Raw genomic sequence first — 26,049 nt, 5'->3', positions numbered from 1 at the left:
TTTACCACCTTAGTTTTAGAACAATAATTCTAAAATTAGTTATATCGGTATATTACGCAGATTTTAGCACAAGATTAAACACTGCGGCATAAACTGAATTGTCTTGATGGATATCAGTAATTATTGTAAACTATTCAGTTTGTTATGAAGTGCAATCCTTACAACAGAATTATTCAATATCATCAAGAAGCGTCAAGTTAGTTTACCTTGAAATCCCTGCAACATAGTGCATTTTCTGAATTTTCTAACATTTTGAACCATCAAAAACTTACTTCAAATCTAAGAAAATGCAGTTTTCTTGCAGTTTACAACTTAATTAATATGTTACCGTTTTCATTATTTATATACGGCATCACAATGGGCCAATAGGCCTAAGTGGATCCACTGGGGATCACCGGTATAACCTAACCTAACCTAATATGTTATCCATTGTGTCTCTGTCTATCTGATATTTATACTTGTATTCACGAAGTACCTTTTGGCATTTTTTTTTGTGTTATATTACATTTATATTTGCTTGTATTTTATAAGCAGTAACATATTTAGTAACCTTGTAACCCTGTAGTAATCGTTAATCATTTCAGTCCATTAATTATATATGAAGCATATTATACCTTCACACCAGTTCTTTTTCCCTGCATTTTTGCTCTCCGTGTATCCTACATATAACCTTATTCGTGACAATTCCTTATTCATATATACTTTCTTTAGTGAGAATGTTATCGTTTTATCTTTACATAGATCCAGACATGATTCTAATTATTCTAATAGCTTAACATAAGTAATCTTGAGGATGAATTAGAAAAATTGATTAAACACATTTCAGAATCTTAATATTAAATAATAAAATGTTGCTTTCTTGTATTTTTGTTTAAATATATTTAGTTTTTAAAAACAAGATACATTGTATCTTAAAATTAAAATTACAGAGATTTCATAATATTTGGTAATCATTTCTATTTTTTTTTTTTATTTTTTATAAATATAATAATTAATCATTAAAAATCATTAAATAATTCTAAATCTCCATGTCCCACTGCTATGGCTGGCTTCCACTCTGTCTCTGGATATTCATCAAAGTTGCTGGTATCGCCATCGAATGTGACGCTGGGAACGATTGGGGGCTGTGAATAAAAAAACATTAAATGAATTTATGTAAAACTAAGTAAACTATTCCAAATTCAGTTTAATATAGAAATCTCATTTATTATAAACAAGGCGGAATATGAATACATAACGAGGAGCATGTGGTCCACGTGATTGGCACATAGTTCCTATTAAAATAGCGATAAAAATGCTGTAAATATCTGCATGAGATATTTTAATAATTTCTTTCTTTTAAATTTTAACTAATCAAAAATGAACAGAAATCAAATTAGTGATTTTTTTCATATAAAACGTTTTATTGGCGTTGATTTATTGCAGTTGCAACAGCAGCGCTGCTGCCAATATCTCTGCACATAAATGAATATTGGCTGATCTTCCCATATCGCTTTATGGTTTATATTTACTAAATTTTTTGTTTATTTTATATAATTTTTATATATGAAAAAAAGTAATTTTTAATTTTAATGCGCTAAAATTTTTATTGCCGCGAAATGTCGGGGAGATGAAGAGCACGAAGTGGAGATGAAAGTACGGCAGAGCGTGGGATGACCACATTTAATATATTATAAACACAACTTATACTTGTACGCTAATATCTCAAAACAAAAATATTTGTAATAAAAATAATATTAAAATAATGTTTTTAAAAATGAAAATAATTTTTAAATTATTTTTCCATATTTTTGTTTTTGTTTTTGTTTTCGTTTTGATTTTCATCTTTCTTTTTTTTTATTTTAAACTCGGTGAAGCCAATTTATCAAGAGATTTGTGCACTTTGGGCTGATTTTCTAACAAAATCAATCAGTGGTGCTGACATCTAATCTTTTATGTCAAATTTAGTTTTTTTTAATTTATTGTATTTTTATTATATATTATTAAAAGAGAACTATCTTTGTTCGGTTGCTAGAAAGATTTGAAAAATGGGTTCAATGTGATATATCACATAGGAGAGATTCTTGTTTGTAATTTTTTTCACTACTTCAACTGGTTACTCTATTAAGGGGGTAATCGTTATTTTTTAAGATATCAATAATTCTAATTATTACAAAATCAAAGCAGTAAAAATAATTTTTCTTCAATCCAATGCTTTTGTCACATTTTACAATCACCATTAATGATTTTTAAGGCTTGTATAATATCTTAGACCTATAATGGGTAACAAAATCTATTAAAGCAGTGAAACAACAATACTACATCAAACACAAAATTATATTTGCACATTTAAGTTATGCATCGCCAGTTACATTTAATTTTAAGCTGAAATTTGCACAGAAGTTGTTTGCGTAAATTTTTATTGCTTTTCGATAGGCATTGCTTCGCACATTGCATATTGTAGCATTGTCTACCTACACATATTGTGAATAATTTTTTATATGCTTACTAATATTAATGCGAATAGTAAATGGTATTAAAAACACAAATATATTTGTTCAAATTAATTATACTCCGGAAATGAACCTAACGATATCAGCAACTTGACGTTCCAAAATGTCTTGAATTGCCTTTACACTTAAAGCCCTCAATTTGCAATTTGGAACTAGTGCCAGATTTGATCAATTTATAATATTCGATAACTATTGTTCATACCCAAAAACAATAGTTAATGTATAATAACTTAATGTAAAAGTCGATATATTATTGATATATACCGATTCTATAGCTTTATAGTTATATATATTACCAAGTAAACACGTAGTGGTGGATATAACCAATCAACAGACAAATGTTGAGATTTCGAGATAAAATAACCACAAAAACGTTTAAAAATCCTATTCAGTGTTTTCTAATAATCCTATTTGAGTTGAAAACTCTAATTATCTCTAAGATTATACGGTGTGTTCCCAGCACAGTAGGACCAACTAAATGACTAGTACCAATTATATGTTTACCTTAAGTTTCTTATTGTAGACGTCACTCCAATTTAAGTGTTTGAACCATCGGTGCCCCTTTACGTCATCAGCGCCGTTCTAGAAAAATTAAATTTAAATAAATAGAATTTATTGCAAAATATTGAAAGTTTTGTGTTTGTAAACGTAATTAAATTTAATTTAAAAATAAAATAACAACAACTGGTAACGCCTTCTAATGCGATTATTTAAATACAAATTAATTTTTTTTATAAAATTAATTTGAATAATTCGACAAAGTATCTTTTTTTATAATATTTTTATATTTTTTCTCTATGAACCTTATTAAATGAAAAATATTTTTTTTTTTTGCAAATTTGGCAAAAAAAATCTGAACAAAAGTGCAAATTGGCAACAGACAGCAAAACAATTTAAAAAAAATAAAAAAAATAATTGTACGAAATTATGTACAATAATTATAAAAATAAAATTATAGAATATAATTTGAGTAATTATTTTAGAAAATCAAAAATTATTTTTAAATTTTAAATCGTCGTCGGTGGGATGTAATTAAAGTAAAATTATTCACTTACACATCCCCACATTCTAAGCAGAATCATGAATTCTGCTTAGAAATTAAAAATGAAATCATACAAATTATTTGTGATTTATCTTTAGTTTGAAGTCAAGATGTATTAAATAAAATATACAAATTAAAGAAAAAGTTTAATAAAATTATTTTAAATATAAATATGTGCACACACTTTTGATTAAATCACCTCATATTTATTGTGAACAAAGAAAACGTTCTTAGTTTATTATTAATGGATTAATATTAGCATAAGAATTGCCAGATATTCATTTCAGGGAAGAAAATGTAGGTTGAAAACCGAGTAATTGGTAATATTCTAAATTTTCTTCAATAGATCACTTTATCCAGATCAAGATATCATGACATCCTGACACCGCATTCAGTCTGTCAGGATTTATTATATTCATATATGCAACAGTTGCTTACGGAAATGAAGCTTTAGTACTTCCAGCCCCCTGCCCCTCTCTGGGAATTATATGTATTGAAAGATATTATAAATTTCTATGTTATATACAGATTTATATATATGAAAATAAATTTTTCTTGAATATTTTATATATCTCTAAATACGTATACATATTTTAAACTTTTATTGAAAGAGTGATCGCAATGACAAAAAAAATTCAATTCACTTCGTAATTAGTACCTACTTTAAGCGTCTATATTTAAATTAATAATAAACGAATTCACCATAACATATATTCATTAAATAAGTAATAAATAAAACGATCTTTTCAAATCGTTTGTAATGATTTGAAAATTATATAAAAATTTTCCAAAGCAACAATTTAAAATTTTGGATCAGACATATACATTTTTTACTCGTGTGCCATACATCTCGATCTATTTTAAGGATGTGCCCATATTGACATCAGATAAGATCTAGAATACTTTTTATTATTGCCCATTACAGTTTAATTCTCTACTTTAGAAAAGAATAGAATTAAACATATACCTTCTGCATCCGGATTTTGTTGTTTGTTAGATACTCCTTAAGTAATAGACCTTTTTCAAAAAATTTTTTTTTTGTTATGTTGGTACACCCTTTCTTGACATATGGTACAAATTTGAACGCCATCTGTCAATTAGTTTGTTTACAGCAGCTGTTATAAATAAATGTGTAATGTTTAACAAACTACACCAGTATAAAGAAAGATATAAAGAAGTCACAAAAAAAGTCAAGTTGGTCACATATTTCTTATACTTCGGTATCTGATGATCCTCCACGTACTACACTAACATGGAATTCGTAGCATTTTTTCTTTTAAAATTTTATTAAAAAACCAAAAAAAAATAATTAAAATAGTAAATGTCGTTGTTTTCCTTACTCTATTTTTTTATAGATATAAACCCAGTACTTCAATTTCTTCAAAGAAATGCAATTGATTCACTATTGTACTAAGTACGACTGGTCCGTGGAGTTTTCATTTACTTTTTATTCAGGAGTAACTATAGCACCATGTGATGGTTTATATTTCGTTTAAAATGGTTATATCGTGCATAGTTCTAGTGCAGAAACATTTCAAAAGTTTTGATGATAATAAGAATACTCTTCAGATCAAATGGAACCTAGATTCATGTAGGGCTAACACAAAGTATATATTAATTTCTAAAAATTTTTAATCCAATTATTTTATTTTTTTTTCACTGTGCCAATGAATTGCGTGAAACTTAACATTCAATTAAATTTAAAGTAAGCAGTTTTCGTTACATCTGATCCATCTTATATATCATATATTGCTTTTGATTAATGAATAACTATGATGATTTGATTGTAACCTGCTTGTTCATTTGTCACATAAAATGTGCAATGACACTAAGAGTTGTAGAACTGATGAAAGTACACCTTTCTTAATGCAAAGTGACTAGTAAATGGAATGGATTAAAAACGAAAGAAACACTGCAAGTCTATTAGAAATTTAGTCATAAAACTGAAATCTTTCACTTACTGGAGAATTAAGTTGTACTTTATGAGCACTATTACTTTTGATTTTAAACGTGTGATAAATCACTTAACTTTTCATGCCAACTAATTTTTTTCGAATCTCAGTCTTTCTTATGACTTCCAATATGAATTTCATGTAAAATCGATATTAAATTAATTTATGTATCTTTCTCATCAAAAATCTATCAAAATATCAAACAATAATAGAAAAATACAATTTTAAGATGTATGGCAATTATTTTAGTTCGAATTCAAGTTTCTTTCGCAACGTTAGAAATAATAAAATAAATCATGTATTACATATGTTATAAGACATGTTTATGAATATTTATACAGCCAACTTACCTTCATATTTCCTAATCTTTTGGTTCTGTCATTAGTCAATAATTTCTTAACTAAATCTTTTGCAATCGGGTCCATGTGACGCGGCCATTCTGTCTTGCCACTAAGAATTTTTTCATAAATTCCGAATGGGTTTTCATCGTAGAATGGTGGGTAGCCTACAAGCATTTCATATGTGAGCACACCTGCAACGGAATTCAAATGATTTATTTGCTGCTTCACACTTGTATACACAATATACACAATATGGACAATGTACTAGTAGACACGCAAAGACTACAAACGAAAAACTTATTTAGATATGTACACACCTAACGCCCACCAGTCCACAGCTTTGTTGTGCCCTTTGGACAAAATGATTTCAGGTGCTAAATATTCAGGCGTACCGCAAAGTGTCCAAGTTCGATCCCGCAGTTTTTTTGCGAAACCAAAATCTGTGATTTTCAGATGTCCATCGCGGTTGATAAGCAAATTTTCAGGTTTCAGATCGCGGTAAACTATCTGTAAGGAGTGCAAGTATTGCAGAGCTGAAACTATTTCAGCTGCATAAAAATTGGCTGCAAACAGAATAATATTCATTATTATAAATGGTTAATTAAAGAATGACTAATTTCTATAATGAGATTGACTTCATTCCACTTACATGTTTTACTACTAAATCTGCCAGCGTTTCTTAAATAAGTAAACAATTCACCACCGCACACATACTCGAATATCATGTAAAGGCAACTGTCGTCTTTAGTCGACCACTCCCTGAAGAAAAGAATTAAATTTAAATTAAATTTATTTATGCCAATTAATGCAACTTCGAACGGAACATTCACTCAAAATCTTTTGTATAAAATGTTTTCATAGAATTACAATTTCAAGAGATTCAAAAGATTACCAAGAGATTGCTCTAGAATATGGACTAAAAACTCGAGTAGTCATTATGAAGTGTTTTTTTACATAAAGAAGAAAACTTTCGATTATATATATACGTAATAGAAAAAGGAAAAGTATGTTACTATGGACTGAAAAATAAAAAATGTATATTTTTTACCTATAGAAAACTATAATTAGAGTTGCTTAAAATATATATATAGATTAGTTGCACATTAGTCCTCACTACCGCAGTTTATTCTTTTTTCCAAAAAAATAATGACGTCCTAATGATGACTTTAATGAATTAGTGACTTCACTTGCTTCTTAATAAAGAAGTCCACACAAATAAAAATGTGCTTTTTAAAATTTTTAGGCAATCCATAATTTAGTTGATTGATTTCCGAGGCTAGTAATAATAGAGTTAAAAAAGGATTAAACAAAATTGCACATTTTGTGTAAAAATATATATTCATTGAAAAATTGACTATATCCTTTATTCACAATAATCCAAAAAGATTAATATTAAAAAGGGACCAGGTACCTACCAGGTATCAGATACGAAGGATTTAATGAATGACCCTTGCAAAATATTCGGTGGGCTATATTTGTATATATGTATATTATTATTACTGCATTACCTTTGTTGATTAAGGTAATAAATTATTATAAGTAACTCAAATTATCTGAAAAATGAACCTATGAAGTGCATTTTTGGATACGGCCATAGTAGAGACCCTAATTTAAACCCTATTTACTTAAAAGCAAAAAAAATATTTTGGCTAATTTGACTATACATTTCTACAATGTCACAAATAAATAAATTCTAATTTCGAACTTTTATTATCTTAAAAGTATATTAATTGTGGGATCCGACATGAGACTATTGAATAAATTAAAGTTGTTCACATTTCTTGCCCGATCAGAAACTTGAGTCTATTTAAGTGAGTACTTTCTGTAAACTAGCAAGTCTCCTGAGCGTCTGGACACCCACGTCACTGTTGACAATTATAAGTTCGAAATTGTGAAAGACTTTGTTTATTTAGGAACCAGCGTAAATATCAAAAATGATGTCAGACTAGAGATTCAAGGAAGAATCACTCTTGCCAACAGATGTCACTACGGGTTAAGTAGGCAGAGAAATAAATCCCGCTCTCGACAAACAGAAATTCTGCTCTACAAGTCTCTTATCATGGCTGTCCTGCTGTATCGTTCAGAAGTTTGGAAAATTAATAAGAGTGATGAGAAGACGTTAGGAGCATTCGAGAGAAAAATTTTCAGGAAGATCTATGATCCATTACGCGTTGGCGACGAGTATCGAATTAGATGGAACGACTAGCTGTACGACCTAAACTGCGACATTGACGTAGTTGCTTCAGCTAGAAAATAAATACCTTTCAGTACCCGCATGTGAAAAATGCGATAAAGGACATGCGCCTCATTAGTGGAAGGTGAACAACGATTTGGGGGCGCTCGGTACTACCAACTGGCGAGAACAACCCATTGATCGGGGTAGCAAGCTACTTGACGTGGCCAAGTACGACTCACGTCTGTAATGACCAACTAATAACAACAACAGAACATCACGATGATGTTATGTTAAATCAAAGGTTATCAATATCAAGTTATATGTTACAGGCAACTCTGATCTAAAGATACCTGTTAGAGCAATGAAAGATATAGTAATGATTCATCAGTAATGCAGGAAATAATCATTATCTTGAATATTCCTTGCTACATAACCTTATTAGCAATTTTAAAAATATCTCAAAAAACCTAAAAAAAAATTAATTAATGTATAGATGGAATATGGGACGCAATAGATCCGATAGTCGTAGTGTCACATCCCCTAACAATAATAATAGATGAAATATTGTGAATTAAAGGTGTTATATTAATAGGTATGTTTAAAAATTTCTTTAAAATTCCTTTCCAAAATTGTTTATTTTAAAATTTCAATTTCTTTTAATTGAGAAACAATAAATAATTTAAGTGGGACATTCGCAATAATAAAATATATGGGAATTAAATGTTTCTTCAATTCAGATATTTTAAAATGAAACTTTTTATTGTTACAAGGGTACTTATATGCTCTTTATGCGGAAGACCACTTAAAATTTATTTATCTCTAAATTATTTTTGAAACAAAGAAAGTAAATAAATATATTTTCAGATACAAAATTCGAATCAATTAAGTATCGAAATAAAATTCCGTTAGTCAACGGTGCAACATTTTGACCTGTTTTTAAATTAAACATTGGAGTCGAGTGATCTCAATTGATTTCTTTCCGGAGTTGCGGTCTGCTGCAATGTTTTGGGAAAGGCAATAATTACGCGTATCATTTTAAAAATAATTAAAAAATTATTACGTTAGTGACCTGCAACTGCAGTGGGGTTACACTGACGTCGCATTAAATTGGATTACGATAGACTCGTACTGTGAGCTCCAATAAGTACATACAAAATGCATTCCAATAAGAAAAAAATAATAAAAAATGACTTATTTATATAAACAATTACTTACAAACTTATAACGAACGGATGTCGGATCTCGCGCAAAATGTTCCGTTCATTCTTAACGTGCTCGATTTGTTTCAAGCGTATCACATCAGTCATTGCGAGCGTTTTCATGGCACAATATTTTTCTGTAACTCGATCTCGGCACAAACAGACACGCCCAAAAGTGCCGGTTCCTATAAAATAAAACAAAAGTTAAAAAAAGTTATTAAAACGTGTACGTAAATGCCAAAATTCAAATAAACAAATGCAATACATAATTCAAACTGTCTGGTTCTGGTTTGAGATACATTTCATTAGACTATCGACTATACATACAACCGAGAACCAAAAAAAAAAATTAAATTTAATTTTACATAATAATTATTAGAATTGGACTGCACTTTGAGAGTTGGACTGCGCTTTGTGCCAATGGATACTTTATTGCCTATCCACCACAGCCAAATGTGAGGCATTTACAAACAGCAAATCCCAAATCTGAATTTGATTCTGAATCTGAATATGAATCTAAATATGAAAAGTAAAAAAGTAAAAAATAAATACAAATTTGCCCCAGAAACAGAAAATTGAAAAATTAGTTTCACTTTTGAACACGTTTTCGCTTTTGTATCTGCACAGAATGCAATTAAAGAATTTTCTCAACCTTGAAATTTTAATTGGTTCAATCAAAGCGCCCATAAGAGATCGACATATCGCACAGAGCAACTCATTGGAAAATCATAACGAAATCGAATCAAAATGTGCGGAGCGGGCGCCATTCATAGCCACTAAAAATGGTAAATGGGCCCGAGATTCTTGGCCAAATTTATTTCACATAAATTTGGACGATAAATTTGAGACTTCGCCGCATTGAATGAAATGTGAGAAATGTTAAAAGGTTCGTTGAACTATTATTTATTAATGTTAGTACAACATACTAATACACTATATATAAACTATAAGCCATTTATAATACTTCACACTAATTAAGGCTACTTGACAAATCTGAGTCGCGCAGTTTTTCGAAGAACAGTCAGAAATCTTGGAAATCAGGAACATTTATTTCAATTCAACGGAAGTCTTTACTATTTCTGAATGGCCATAGTTAATTAATCACATTGACGTACAACTTGACCCGTTTCTGTAAAACGAATTAAAAAAATATTTATTAAATTTTAAATTCTACAAATGACTTTTGGCAACGAAAATACTAAAATTTTGCAAAGTCAAGTAGGAACTCATGGATCCGCATACGAAATATTAAATGCAAAATGTAATAATAATTTTAGTGCTTTTAATATTTTAATTTCACTATAAATAAAGTTAATACATATCTAAAATTTGTCTAGCTCAGAGATTCTTAGAAAACACAATCAATTAATGAAATAACTGACGTGCACTTCTAATATTAAAAGCATTGAATTATTTTTCATTTTATATTCAAAGGTCATGAAGACGAAGATAGACAGACTATTTTGAAAAACTGACATGATTAGAGGATCACTACTCAGCCGTAGAATGGTAATGACTTCAAATCAATATTGACGACGACTCAGCGCTGAAGACTCATTTGAAGATTGGTTCGTGGCAATAATTTAGGGAATTCAGCAATAAAATTCAACTTTCATCTCGACAAGCTGATCAATAACATAACATTTCTTCCCTAATACGGAAGAAATGTATTTTTTATATTTCCAATACTGAAGAAGAGCAGAGAGAGAGAAATCGTAATGTGGTTCATCCTCAATGCTACAGAAATGTATTTAATATATTTCCAATATTGAAGAATACATTTTTTCCCAATACGGAAGAAATGTATTTTTTATATTTCCAATACTGAAGAAGAGTAGAGAGAGAGAGAACATAATGTGGTTCATTACGTATACTGAAGAAATGTATTTAATATATTTCCAATATTGAAGAATATATTTTTTCCGAATACGGAAGAAATGTATTTTTTATATTTCCAATACTGAAGAAGAGTGGAGAGAGAAAGAACATAATGTGGTTCATCCCGAATACTGAAGAAATATATTTAATATATTTCCAATATTGAAGAACAGTAGAGAGAGAGAGAGAGAGAGAGAGTAAACGCAATTATCGAAGAAGCCAGGAGCTGTAGAAAGAGCTAATTAGGAAATAATTTAAATATACTAAATGTAGTGAAAGTTATAAGTAAAAAATTATAATTAAAGTCAGATATTATGGTATATTAGGATGAAGGTACTTATATGTTAGCATAACTATATATTAATATGTAACAAAAATATTATATGAATTATATGAAAAAAACTTTTTCTAAATATATTACAATATATAATATTGTATAATGGTATATATAATATATATATTACAACATATATGTAGTATTATATATATTAATTTAAAATTGCCTTTACTTACATTGGCTTGAAGCATATGAAATATAAGAATCAATAATAGCTCGATGATTATCAAAAATTATGATCTGCCTTACAATGAGGAATCCAAAGTAAATAAGACTTTTTTAAAACTGGTATCAATAGTGAGATCATATATTCGTCATCGGAGAATAGTGGAAACAATATTGTAACCGAAGTAATAATCAAAATATCGGTACAAATGTATTAAATGTCTATTACGTTCATAAAACGCTTTCTTTTTATCCTCAAGAACATTTCTCTATTCTCCATCACTTGTTTTATCAGTCAATTAAAGCACAACAAACCGTGCATACTATTTTCTTTATCCCGAATATTCGAATAAAGTGCACTAAATTGTAGAATTTGAGATGCTTAATTCCATATTTATGCATTGATTACAGATCATAGATTTCTGTCTCATAATTTATATTCTCACGAGAGCTATTGAAAGTTAAATGCTAGTATATCAGTCACAAGCCCTGCAACAGGATGAACAATTATATCATTGAACTTGGTTCATCAATTTAACTGTTAAAATATAATCTTTATTTTATTATTGTTTTATAAATTGCCTCTTTGAAGTGAAAGGGATTCTGCCGATCAATTAATGCAATGCACCAACAAATCAACACTTTGTTCGATAGTGCATATATCATGAAATTTTGATGTCCCACCATTAAAAAGTTTACTTTACCTACACATGTAATTGCTAACAGATGGAACTACTACTCGGAACGTAGTCAGTAAAGCTCTTGAGGGGTTAAAGACCCTTTCGAATCAAACCGGTAAGTTATATGAAGACAATTACTTCGATGATAAAATATTGTTGCCTGCAGTAAAATCCAAGAATAGTAGATCTTTCACAGCATGAAAGAAGGATCGATATATCTACTGAGATTTTTAAATTGTTAAAGTATAGGGATGCTTCAAATTTTTTGTTGTTAAAATATCTTCTTACGATTTTAGGTATTCTATCAATCGATTAAACTATGAAATCGACTTGCTATGAAAAAAAAAAAACTTTACTAGAAAATGAAAATGCCATTAATAGATTAAGTGGGATTGTTATAATTTTGATTCAGTAAAATATTGCAATTAATCCAGATGAAGTGATCGATCTTTTATTAAAGAAATTTAAGAGATCACTTTTTTAGGAGGAACATTTTTTTAGTTTCTAACTAGAACTAACTAGAAAAAGTAAATCTATGAAGACATTTCCTTACATTTGTTTAGGACATCAAAATTTTTGGGTTGGAAAATATTATGTATACGTATATACGAGTATTGGTGTAAAAATTGTTCAATTTATATAATTAAGCATATACATTATAGATCTGTCAGAAAATTAATATACTCAATTATTTTTAATATATCAAACTTTTTTCATATTTTATTGCTAAAACTTAGTTTGAAAATAATTGTTATATGATCCTATCAGATTTTATATGAAAAATATATTCATTAGAATAAAATAGGAATAATTGATGATCGTATATGTCAGAACAAAATACATAAACCGTAATTAATGAAATGAACTTGGAGTGTCACATATACAATATGTGCTATAATCAATTTATAATATTCATAATTTGGATTAAAAAATATTTTTATTTTTGTGCTTAAAACACTAAGATTTGAAAAACTTGTATATTTTCTTTATTAATAATCTTTTAAATTAATTAAATTCAAATCATTTTTCAAGCTAATCCAATAAAAGTGATTTATTCGCTTAGGAAATGCACAAATTCGAGAATTCATGTACATAAAATAGTGTGAAAATCTATTAAAATTCTGCACGATATGTAGTATTATTATATATAATATAGTATATAAACATATGTAGTATATATGTAAATAATTAAAAATTTCTTCGTGTTAATAATTTGCGTTTTCTGATTTTAGTTGTTATATATGTATAATTAAAAATATTAGTTAATAATTAATTAACTTTAGTTTTTAATATTCAAAACACACTTCAATGTTTTATTTTATGAAAATGTAATTAATTTTAAATTGCATTATTTTTGCTATAGATAATTACACGATATTACAAAATAAAGTGGAGCAATTATTAGGAAAATAAATTATTTCGAAAATTATAATTTGAATATTGTGTAAATTTATATAAATTTTTATTTCGAAATTGTGTACTCTTAAATTTATACGAACCCTATTAATTCTAAAAATAAGAATATAAAAAATTGGATCAGGACTTTCTTTTTTTCGGAATTTAAATTAGAAATATTTTACCCCCCTCATCTTCAAAGTGCTTAACCCAAAACTGTTAAACATTGAACAGGTTTGAGTATTGGCAAGTATTCAAATTTAATGGTCTTTAAAAATATTTTTAATAGTTTTTATAATAATGAATTGCATTTATCTATATGTGTGGTTCATACATTTCTTCTAATTTTTACATGTCAAGTATATTCATTAGTGAAACAACAACAATAAATTGATAAACTACAGCTTTGGACATTCATGTCTAAAATTCTCTAAATCCACTTTTCTGATTTCGCAGGGTCCAAGTTCAACCCTTTGTACTTGGCGTCAATGAATTATATATAAAGATTTATGTACAAAAATAATTTCTAAAGTGCAGTGATAATAGATATTTGGCAATAATTTACACAGATGTATGATAATTCAGAATTATCGGAATCCAATCCAATCCAGTATCCTATCCTGACAATGGGGTTCTGGTAGACTTATATGAGCAATTTTTTTGAATATAGTTCCTAGAGATATTGTGGTTTAAAGCTGTTAATGTTTTACATTGATAACAATAACAAAAATTTACCAAATCATCCTCTACTTGTTGTTAGTGGTTCTCATGTAATGACATATGTCGTAAAAAAAAAGTGTTAAATATAATATTTTTGTGGAAATATTTTATTATTTTTCCCCATTTTCTATTTAAAAAACATTGTACCTTTCTTCTTACATTATGTATACATATCTTTTAAAATGATAATAAAAGGTTATTTGCTGGATACCGTAATTATATTTTTAATTGCACATTCATAATAATCACTTCGTATTATTATTAAAAAACTTATAGATAATTACTTTCTTATTTTCAATGTCATGAAATGTATCGATTTTAATAATAATAGGCATTAACGAATAAGAATGATAATTCAATATACCGTGTGAGTATGAACATCTACCTGTTCCAGTTTATGTTATATGAATGTTATATATGTAACATATATGTTATATATGTATATAATATAATTGTCGTATATATAATTACAGTTGAATTATGTATATATGTATGTTGGGTTATTGTATTTGAATCCCATAATTCTGGTGCAGGTGAATTTACTTTAGCGCTCTATACTCTTTACATTTCTCAAACTTACTTTGCTGGTTTTCCCGCTTCTTACGTATTTTAAAGCATCTATGATGCCAAATATAAAAAAGTTTTCTACAGAAACAATGCTATCTACTTTCAAGCAATGGAAAACAGCGCCCTCTACTGACAATATGTAAACTACAAGAGTTTTCCACCATAACCTCAACACATATAAGAAAGTTTTTATTTGCATATTGACTATGTCTTTATCGCTTTTGAAATAGATGTCATTTGAAACACTACGTTTATTTCAAATATTTATTTAATGTGTTACAAGGTTAAAGATCAGTCTAAATGACAAATATATTCGGCAATCTATTGACCCACCTTAAATGTTGTGTACAACTCTTATGCCTGGTTTTGAAGTAAATCTGTTTCGGTATATATATGCTTCTTCCAATATTTTCAGTAAGCTTATTTTAAAATAAAACTCATTAAATATTTGTGTTAATGGGCTAGTTTGGACAAAAATGTAACGAAAAGCCTTTTAGGCTTCAGTAAAACTGCATTCCTTCGCTTACTGGGATACTAACGAGACACTGTGCCATTGCGCCTATGCTTCAACTGTGGCGAATTCCAACAAGTGGATTATGCAGGTGTTGCCAAGATGAAGAGGAGGTAGAATCTATCAACGACGTCTCTGTCTAGGACGTCAGACAAGGCGACTTCAATGTCTTGGCGATCGCTTTTTCACAGGATTTCTTTCTTTTTCACTGGGTTTCTCCTCAACTTCATCTGGACCATCAAATAGTTTAACAAGGATAACAAAGGTTAGCAATTCGTGTCTCCCGGCATTAATTTTGAAGGCATCACAATGAACAATATATGCCTCCGAGTGGAAGTGCTGATAACTGTCTGCACGCGCCTTCTGAACCTAACATAAGCATTTGCGTTCGATGCAACATAGAAAAGAAAAAATCGTCTGAGTTTAATTCATTTCAAGATTATATTGTTTATATTAAAAATTTTATTCTTTAAAGTGTATGTTCGAGCGATTGTATTTCTGTTTCAATTTCAAAGAACGCTACTAGTATATCTTTTATTACCATAGAAATGAATCATATGATATTCAAGCTAAATGAATTCTTCTAAAAAGGAGTATTTCTAAATCATTGTTTCTGGATAAAATGAAGAATATTAAGAATAATGATCGCAAAGAAGATTGTATAAGAGTTTTGTTTATTAGAACAAATATTCTAAAGAATCAATTAATCACGGAAGTCTGATGTTATAATCAATTCGAAATTGTATTGATATTTGTTTTAAATTTATATTCATTTATTACTTTTATATTATTTCTTAAAGTTAGTTTAGCAACTAAAACTGAGAAATACTGCAACTGCAATGATGGATCGTTTATTGGGCAGGTGGAAAGAATCGCTAATAGTTTGCCTTTTAGTCATTGAAATCACACATCAAATATTACTTTATTTATTTATAGTGGAAAATATTTTTCGTTTATTTAGTTTTAGTAAAAAAATTTAAATTATTTTATAAAACATATTTGCAATTGCAGTTGCAATGGAAATGAATGGATAACGTTTGCGTAAACAAAATCAATCATTTCAAGCGAATTTTACCTATCCCACCTTTAATGTCTGTCAGAAAGTTTTTATATATAGGCATATGAATGTATATAGGTATGAATAAATTGTAACTCATGTAAACACAAGAAATTTAAAAATACTTTTTACAAGGTTGAACTGTCTAATAAATATTAATTTGACTGACAATTTCCATTTTAAATAAATTTCCAAATAATCCAAATATAAATTTCTGCCCTGAACGTTGGCATGAGAATAAATCCGCAGCAGACGTCGAACATGTAATGTAAACAATTGTTAATTGACGACCATTGAAACGTCTCGCCGGCGTGTGTGAGCAGCAATTATGACCGTTTGTGCTGGCGCATACGTCAATTTACCTTCTCTGCATGGAACTGGAACAGGTTTCCATACATGAGAAAGAGTCAACAAAACCAAGCCAAGCCAAACCAAACCAAACTTAACCACATTACCAAGTAAACAAGACACCAGTACACTAGTACACACCAGCAAAAGTTGTCGCGTCCACATCAACCACATCGACCAGTGGAACAATCTAACAGTCTGTGTTAGAGTTACGGCGCTGACGCAGTTGCCTGTGCGACTTTTACATAACACATTACTTTCTACTTAACGGGCAAATCCAGATTCGGAGAAAAGTAATGCAAACAAAAAACAAGTAAACTTGGAGAAGTGAAGACGAAATTGTCTGTCCGCTTAGATTACGACTGTAACGCACTTGAACTCTTTTCGGAACACGATTTTCTTGAGATTCGCACATGGCGGCGCAAGTCGTATCACCTCAGCATCGGCTGTCAGAGGTGAAGACGCTGGTCCAGTTAAAAATTTGTCGCATTTTGCGTGAATAACGAAATTGTTTATTTTAATGCACATTACCGTGTCGAAAAATGAATTACAGAACGAAAACAAAAATAAACTCGTCACACAACGGCACCACAGCATCACAGCACCACAGCTGTACAGAATCCGCACAAGAAACACAGAAGCTATAAATAATTTTGGAACAGCGAATTTTACAGTGTGAACTTGTAACAATTTTGCATGGAAAGAGTCAGTCGTCAGATGAAAGATATTGTGCACAATATAGTATATAAGTATAGTTATTTTACATGTCTTCACGCTGAAACATTGTGTTCTTATGCGTTTTTAGGTCATTTTTATTATTAAGTCAATTTTTTTATGAACGCCTCAAGATAATTTCACAATCGCAATAATTCTCTTTTTATTTATTTATTTATTTCGAACTCACACGTCTTGGATCCATTCGAATCTTGAGTAGGCACTTTGCCAAAAAATATTGGTCCAAGCTGTGCGAATCTATAATAAAATATATATCATTTTATATATTCTACGTACATACATCCCACATCGCCGTACCGGTCGGGGGAGAAGGCGAATCCTAATTTATTCACCTATAAACAAACACGTACTCGGTGCTTTATATTTGCTAATTTCAAATGACAAAATAAAAACAAAATCTGAGAAAGATGAAAAAATCACGGTGGAAACACATTTTTCAAACAAAACTTTATTAATAACACAAAATATTAATTTTATTATTATGTTTTATAGACTAAGTGGCAAATACGAATCGATTCGATTCGAAGAAATAAGCAAATTTAGAAAACGTATTCGATCCAGACGAACTGACGACATTAGTTCAGCTCCGATGGGGGCGCGCAAAGATATATCGCATGCACTTGCACACCGGCGATCGGATGAATAATTTGTAAAGTTTAAATTATGCCGCAAATTACAATATTTATCTTATTAATCCTTACAAAATTTAATTTTTAAATTTTAAATTTTAAATTTTAAAAAAATCTCTTCTATCTAATATTCATATCTAATATCATATATTTATTATATGTAATATTAATAAGTTATTAATAAATTTTCCTTAAAGAATGTTTTTTATTTAATTTGCAAAATTAAAACTCAATAATCTACAGTAAGTACTACAGTTATATATATGATATCTTTGTTCTTAAGAAGGTTATAAACCATTCCACGAACCAGAAACTCTGACTGTTTAATGCGTTTTAATCGAACACGAACTGCACCATTTGGACTTCACAAATTCTGCTTGGAGCGAGACTACCCGTGATTCAAAGTAATGATTCAGTGCACCAAAGAAAGTTTTTGTACTAAACATTGGTTCAAAGTGAGGAAACACTCAACCCAATCACTTTAGATAATCGTTAAGATAAAACCTTTCAGGTGTATTAGGTTACGGATTCAGTTAAAAAATTTATTTAACTATGGATATACATTAGGTTAGGTATTATCAGCAATTCACGGGATCCACTTAGGATTGTAAACTACTTTTACTTATTATTTGGTCAATGCAACCTGTTATCGGGCTTTGATCTAATGCAGCACGTCTCTTCAAGCGCCTCAGATGCGTGTGCACCATCCCCCGTCTCGTACATTAAATCCGGTTATTGCACTCTCAACTTAATCACTTCATCGCAGACATGATCTACCTCTACACCTTCTTCCTCAAACTACCGTTTCAAATCCCTTTTTCGCTGGGGCATCATCTATTCTAACTACACGACGAAGCTAAAAAGCCGCTGAGTATTAATTTGTCGAATCATATCAACATCGTCTCTAACTCGTAAAAAACCAAAGATCTTACAAAGAACGTTTCCATCGAAAATTCTTAGTGCTGCTTCATTATTCTGTATAAAATTATATATAAATCTGTATAAAACTAAGGAGCATAAAAATCATATTGAACTTTTGGTACGTTCAAAAGTACCATATTGAACTTTAAAAAAAGGTCCTAAAATTAGCTAAGATCTTTAAAAAAATATATCCCTAGCAGGATTAAACGATCTTGCATACTCACTGTAAAGAGACGAAGCAGTTACGACGCACTTTCTTTTTCTTTCTCATAACTGCCAAATGAATGAATAACATAGCAGACTTAATCTTCTATCATAAGTCCCACATGTCCTCCCACATGTCTAATATTCTTATGAAGCAACTTAATGGGATTGGTGAATATTTTCTTAATGGAAATGGTTCAATTTGCATACTAGCATATCTGCATATCGTTTAGTCTTCCCATTTTGTATTAAAGTGCTCATTACTGAAAGATTTCCACAGTTTTCCAGATATGCAATTAAAATAGTCATAAAAATATTATCATAAAACAAATGAAGCCGCAACTGAAACGACTGAAAGTGCATCGCAGTGTAGCTGACAAATTCTGTATTGCAGAACTCCCAATGCTTTTCTATGGAAAATAATTTTTAATTAATTTATTAATTTTCAAAATATTCCATTTTACTATTTCCTCTCCATAAAAATAAAATTTGCAATTTTTTAACAAAAAGTATTTAAAAGAGTTAAGCTGAAGCCACTTCACTAATAGTTGTGAAGACTTAGTCCATTGGTAAACTTCGGTTCTTACGTGCAAAATTTGTGATAAACTCCCAACACAAATGCGGCTTCATGAAAAGCAAAATTAAGAGTTCACACTTTATCGGATCTTTGTGCAGTTTAAGTATCTGCACTGCTTTGTCACGTTCGACAATGGCTTGGACGCAAAAAATTAATTGTGCACGATACGAGCGCGTAAAAGAAAACTTCAACCGCAGCTGCTTTCTGCATCATAGCCGTTCAGCCCACCACGTTGTTTTCCTATTTTACACTTTCTCCAAATGCGAAAAACGTTTTCAATTTCCATTTCAACGCCATGAATGATCCGTGCAAATAAGAGTTGCATTTTCATCAGTTTTCCTAGAATTTTGGTTTCAATATTTTCTTCACTATTCCAACTTGCAAACCATGCAAGCATTTGCGCTTGCATTTTCGTCTACATTGAGAGTTAATAGAGGAGGATAGCAGCAAATACTGAATCTACTAGTTATTAAAATTAATTCAATCAATTTTTTTCAATCAAAACTTTTAGCTGATCTATTATTATTAATTAGGGAATTAGCACAGCGACCAACACATCTACTGTCCACCCTTCATGAATTCATAGTATTTTTATAAGTCCAATTTTCTGAAGTTATTGTTGTAATAAGCCTACCTTACCGAGCCTTATTTGTTTATCCGATATAAGATGCCCACCTATGTATTTCTTTTGTTCCAGCACATTTTTCGCTATCCTATTGTTTCCCATAATATTTTCCCTACACAACTTACAAGTCTTGTTAGGGTAAGTTCTCCATTTTGTGGAGAACTGAATAAGCAATGATAAGTATGATAAAATGGGTCCACATTTTGATAACATTTATTGTCTCTTCGGTTATAGATAATTAATTTGTAAAATTCATAGTTATGCCAAAGTTTGACTAAATCTCAAGTCAAAATATTCTTACTCGACGCATCATGTTGGTACAACCATACCACATGTTGGTTTTAATTTCTTCCTTATCACATGAGCTAAAATTTTGCTAACACAGTCCATCAGGTCAATTTAACTCATATTATTTTATTATTGTTTATTATTGATTCAAAGAAACTCATATAGCACTTACAAAAATTATAGAATTGTACTTAAAATTAAATTGACAATAACTTATTTGGTGTATGTCAGATTGGCATACAAAAAAACGGTGCATATTATTAACATTAATATTCATATGAATTTTTCAATAATTACTCTTGTCTAACTTAAAATACTTTTCATAAATTTATACAGGTTATAAGTATTGCTACCATTTAGCAAAAGTATAACTTCTTCATCAAAAAAAAATGGTTTATCAAAAAAAAAAAAAAAAATACGTCTATGTTCTCTGAAAATCGAACATACACCAATAATATGACATATATTTTCTATTTCATGATGATTACACAAAAAACAATCACTTTCAGATATATTAAATTCTCTGCCGATCAGTTTAAAAAGACCGCCTTTACATTTAAAAAGTAGACTCGATATGTCGCATTTGCCACAAAGGAATCGTGGTCACTCTGTTTGTATAAAGTTATGACATTATTGTGTAATAACTTAAGTTCCATACTCTGTAAACTGGTTATTGAAAAACCCAGTTCTAAAAATATATTTTTTCAATCTTTGACCCAATATATTCAATTGTTAATGGTAAGTTCAGCTAATATTCGAGAAAGCCTTGTGGAGAGGAGATTAAGAATTTATCTTACATATCGTATTAGTTTGTGTCTACAAACTGCGTTGGTAAACCCGTTTCTAAGTGGAGCATAAAATTTGGGGTTATTAGTGGGCAGTATTTTAAGAAATTGAACTGCATTCTATATTCCCATTTAGAATAATATAAATGAGTTTATCGCCTCTTTGAAGTCTATGGGGGAAAATAACATAGAATAACTAAGATAATTATGAAAAAGTAAGAACTATTTTTCGTTTTTTATACAATACAATAAACAGCCGAAGAATATCTGCTGACCAGCCAAAGCAATAAACTATCCAACTATCATATTTTACTAACAAATAAATATTGAGAAATTATATTCTTCCATTTAAATTATTTCACTACATTTTTGTACTCTATGTAGTTGTGTATTATCATATATATAAAATAAGATCCATATAAACGGATCTTACTATACTTTTACATAAATTTTGATATTACATTTATGATAGTTCCATCTTAATGTTAATAATTATATATTCTATTAATGATAGTAAATAGTTCTATCGCGGATAGGTATAATTAGGTCTTTAATTAATATACAGAACGTTTTTGGCAGAATGCTTTGGGCGCAAGGTAGTCGTCGGTGGACTAATGCCCTAATTGCTTGTTTATAAATTTTATATGGTCTTAAAATATTGTCCTAATCGTTCAAGTAACTACAATTTCTAAAGGAACAATATCAATATTTTTTAATCTTCTTAAATATCAATATTCCAATCTATGTTTTTGCATGTAACGTGGAAAATACACCAGTCGTAGAGCAATAGTGTTCCCGCCACGATGTGCATAAGCAGAAAATCGAATTTCAGTTCAATTTCCTTTAAAAAAGTTCAATAGCTTGTCAATTTTATTGCTTTTCAGATGAGTCAGTAAACATTTTATGTTTGCTCTACTTTCGGACAACACCTGAACATATTCCAAAATACAATTTTGAGTCATTCAGTATCTTTGCTTTTATATAAACAAATTTTTATTGCCTATTAATCATGAATGAACCTGGCACCCATATACGTATTTTCACAACAAATTAGAGAGATTTGCATTAGTAATTCGCTATTTATTAGGACGAAAATCAAACGAAAATTTAGAACAACACGGATTGAATGTGTAAATAAACAAATCGGGTTCGGATTTGGTTTCTTTTACATTCCGCAGAAATGAAAATCCCCAATTCAATATTTTTACATTTGAATGGAAAACAGTGAAAAACATTGAAAAGCATTTGAAAACATTGAAAAACAAAATTTTAATAAGACAATAAATGCAACAAAAATTAAAAAACTCATAAAACAGTCAACAATTTTTATTGTTTTTTCGGGTATTGGAACAAACAATTACGAGAATTGGTTGAGTAAGAAGACAATAACACAAATATTTTTGTGGATTTCTCCAGCGCATTCACTAGTCTCTGTTTGCTTCTATGTTTTTATTACCAAAAGTTGATTTCAAACAGGCGATCATTTAAATATTTACTAGGTGCGCTATGGTGTATAGTATATTCGAATTAGTTTTTGTTTACATCTAGAATCAAATGTGATTCATAGGGATATCACCGGTTCGCAAATCGTATCAAATCGAACAATACAAATTTTAATTTACACCTTCGATTTGCATAAAATTTAATTGAACGCAATAATATGATATTTAAAAAAGTTTAAAAAAGATAAAAAAGTATCTATATACATAAGCATAAAATATTACATTGAAGCATTACTTAACACTTAACACTCACCCACAGTTTTGATCATTTGAAAATCGTCTAAATGATATTTTCTAGCACTTTTGGTTGTTTCAACACTTTCGCTTTCATCATCTGTTTCATTACCATCATCTTTATTTTTACTCTCCTCTGAATCTTCTGTCTGTTCTGATTTCTGATATAAAAAATAATTGATTATTAAATTTTATTATAAAGAAATTACTTCTCTTTTTTTTAAAATATTTTTTTTTTATAATTTGTTAGTTTATTATTCATATGCCGCTGGTAACACTAACCAGTAATTTTGGATCAGAGTTTTGGACTGTTGATCTCAAATTTACAATCATTTTTTGCATAACAGTTTTCGCTAAATTTTCGAGATATTGCGCAAAATCTCGATCTACTTGCGAGATTACTTTGGGTTAACTTAGGTTGGAGTAGCGGCCTTGTATACCAAGAATACTCACTTGAGCACAAATAACAGCCTGTTGTGGTACCACAGAAATAGCGTTGGTTCGTACATAGAATGGAAGGTCAGTATATGACCAACGCCAAAAAGGCAACAACTTCCCTTTTAAGTAAAAGTAAATCAACCTGACAATTCTATAAATCTGGCTAACTCCCTAATATTGCAGGATGGTAGCTCAGACAGATCGGTAAAACAAAGAGCACTAAGATTTTTGATCTTCTTTTAGTTTAAATGGATACTGACACATGAGATGAATCACAGTTTTCTCCTCGTTCTCAGAGTCACAACCGCGACAAGAATCATTATAGAGAAGACCTGGTCTCATAGCATGCCTCCCTATTACGCAGTGGCCTCTCAACTCCGGTTCTTTAGGTTTTCTTAAAATTTTAACCAACAAAATATCGTTGGCTATTAAATATGTAAATATAACTGCAAGAAATTTGATATGAAAACGATAGAAATTGTGTTAAAAAATCATCCACATCTAGTAAAAATAATCAAAAAATCTACTTTATTTTTAATTTTTTAAAATTTTTTAAGTTTTGGATTTCAATATATTTATACGATATTTAGCTATATACAATATTTAAGTGCGATAGAAAGATTTGATATTTTTAAATAATTCTGTAAGTCTTTTATGTCCAGATTTTTCTAGTCTCAGCTATTATATCTGTTGATTTGTATCAGATTTACAATGATTTATCTGATAATAAATATACATAAATTTTCTTATAAATATTTCTTGTAATATATTTACATTAAAATTATGAATTAATACCATTAATTTTTTTTTAAAACAATATATTGTGAGAAACAAGTAATTACCACACGGACTACAATTTTTGCCTAACTAACGTTTTAGATATAGATAGCATATATACTATAAAGCCCTTATAACTTATGCCAACATCAAAACAGTGAGGAAGAATATTCTTTGAAAAAAATTACTTAGAACTTAGAACTATGTAAGAACCCATTAAATATATCATCAGTTTTTATTTTATCAATATTTATCGGTAGCGTATAATGATTTTTGCGATATACGTATAATCTATATATATATGTATATATATATAAGTGTGTATATATAACAAAAATGAATTCTTTCTATTAACTAGAACTTTTTGTATTATCAGGTTATTATAAAATTATTATAAAATTAGGTTTTAAAAGTAAACACTACTTTTTTTATTAATTTCCCACTGATATGTGTTGATATGACTTTTATTCTACAATACCATCAATAATAAACCAACTCATTAAATCCGAAATTGCTTACATGTTTTATTCAATCAATAAAATTAAATATATTATTATATTTTTGACTAAGGGCGATATAATTTTGCTCGGGTAATGCTCGAGTAAATTTAAATAACGACTACGAATCTATACTTCGAAGATATTGAACACCGTGACCTATGACCTATGAGATCATTAAATGTGAAGTTACTTACATATTACTTACTTACTTTTTGAGCATTAAAATTATAATTTATTGATTCTAAACTTATAGAGAAGAAATTTTAGTCACTATCCAACTGATTCAAGCTATTTGGAACAAACAGAACTATTCCAAATCTCTTCTTCGAAAAAACAATTGTACCTATTGAGCTGTGAGATCTATATTATTTGCTAAACTGGAACACTAACTCATATAATTCTTATTTCTTATATAGTGTGATACAGTTTTTCTCAACGTGAAATGCAGTACATGAACTCATTTTATCGTAGGTTATTATGGTACACAAATAAATTGTATTCACCTACAAACTTTTAGTTATTTTTAAAAATTGAAAATTGTACAAGTATTTTCCTTCTAAAAATAGTATGAAATACATTCTATAAAATACATAATATTTTTTTAGTATAACCATTAAATATTAATAACATGCTCAAACCAAAACACAAATTAATATTAATACTTACACTCTGTTCTTCTTCTGCTTCTTCACTGTAATCTGAGTCTAATGGATCTGATAACTCACTGGAACCAACGCTACTGCTGGCACTTATGCTAACACCATTCGTACTCCCGCGCTTTGGGGCTACCTTAAATGTAAATGTTGCCTCTGTAGATACTGAAGACATTTTGTCGTACTTTGAAACCTTTCCGGTGCTCTGTGCTATGCCATATGAACGGGAACAGCAGGTATCTGCAGACATGCCAAAAAAAGTGCCCGAAATAATCAGCACTTCTAAATAAGTACCAAATTGACTTTCTTAAGTATCTGTAT

The 26,049-nt window shown here is 29.4% G+C and overlaps 1 protein-coding gene across 1 annotated transcript; it reads right to left on the bottom strand.

The window, feature by feature from the left end:
- Positions 1-949: 949 nt before the first annotated feature.
- LOC119670599 (cAMP-dependent protein kinase catalytic subunit 3) lies at positions 950-26,049 on the bottom strand. Its single transcript, XM_038080924.1, has 8 exons — positions 25,742-26,049; positions 23,380-23,521; positions 9,219-9,387; positions 6,477-6,586; positions 6,145-6,390; positions 5,837-6,018; positions 2,997-3,074; positions 950-1,124 (listed from the first exon to the last, which is right to left on the bottom strand). The coding sequence occupies exons 1-8, from the start codon at positions 25,976-25,978 to the stop codon at positions 999-1,001; spliced, it is 1,290 nt and encodes a 429-aa protein (XP_037936852.1). The 5' UTR covers positions 25,979-26,049; the 3' UTR covers positions 950-998.

This window comes from Teleopsis dalmanni, chromosome 1, assembly GCF_002237135.1.
Source record: "Teleopsis dalmanni isolate 2A chromosome 1, ASM223713v2, whole genome shotgun sequence".
Lineage (NCBI taxonomy): Eukaryota > Metazoa > Arthropoda > Insecta > Diptera > Diopsidae > Teleopsis > Teleopsis dalmanni.
This window is presented reverse-complemented; position numbering and strand designations above follow the sequence as displayed.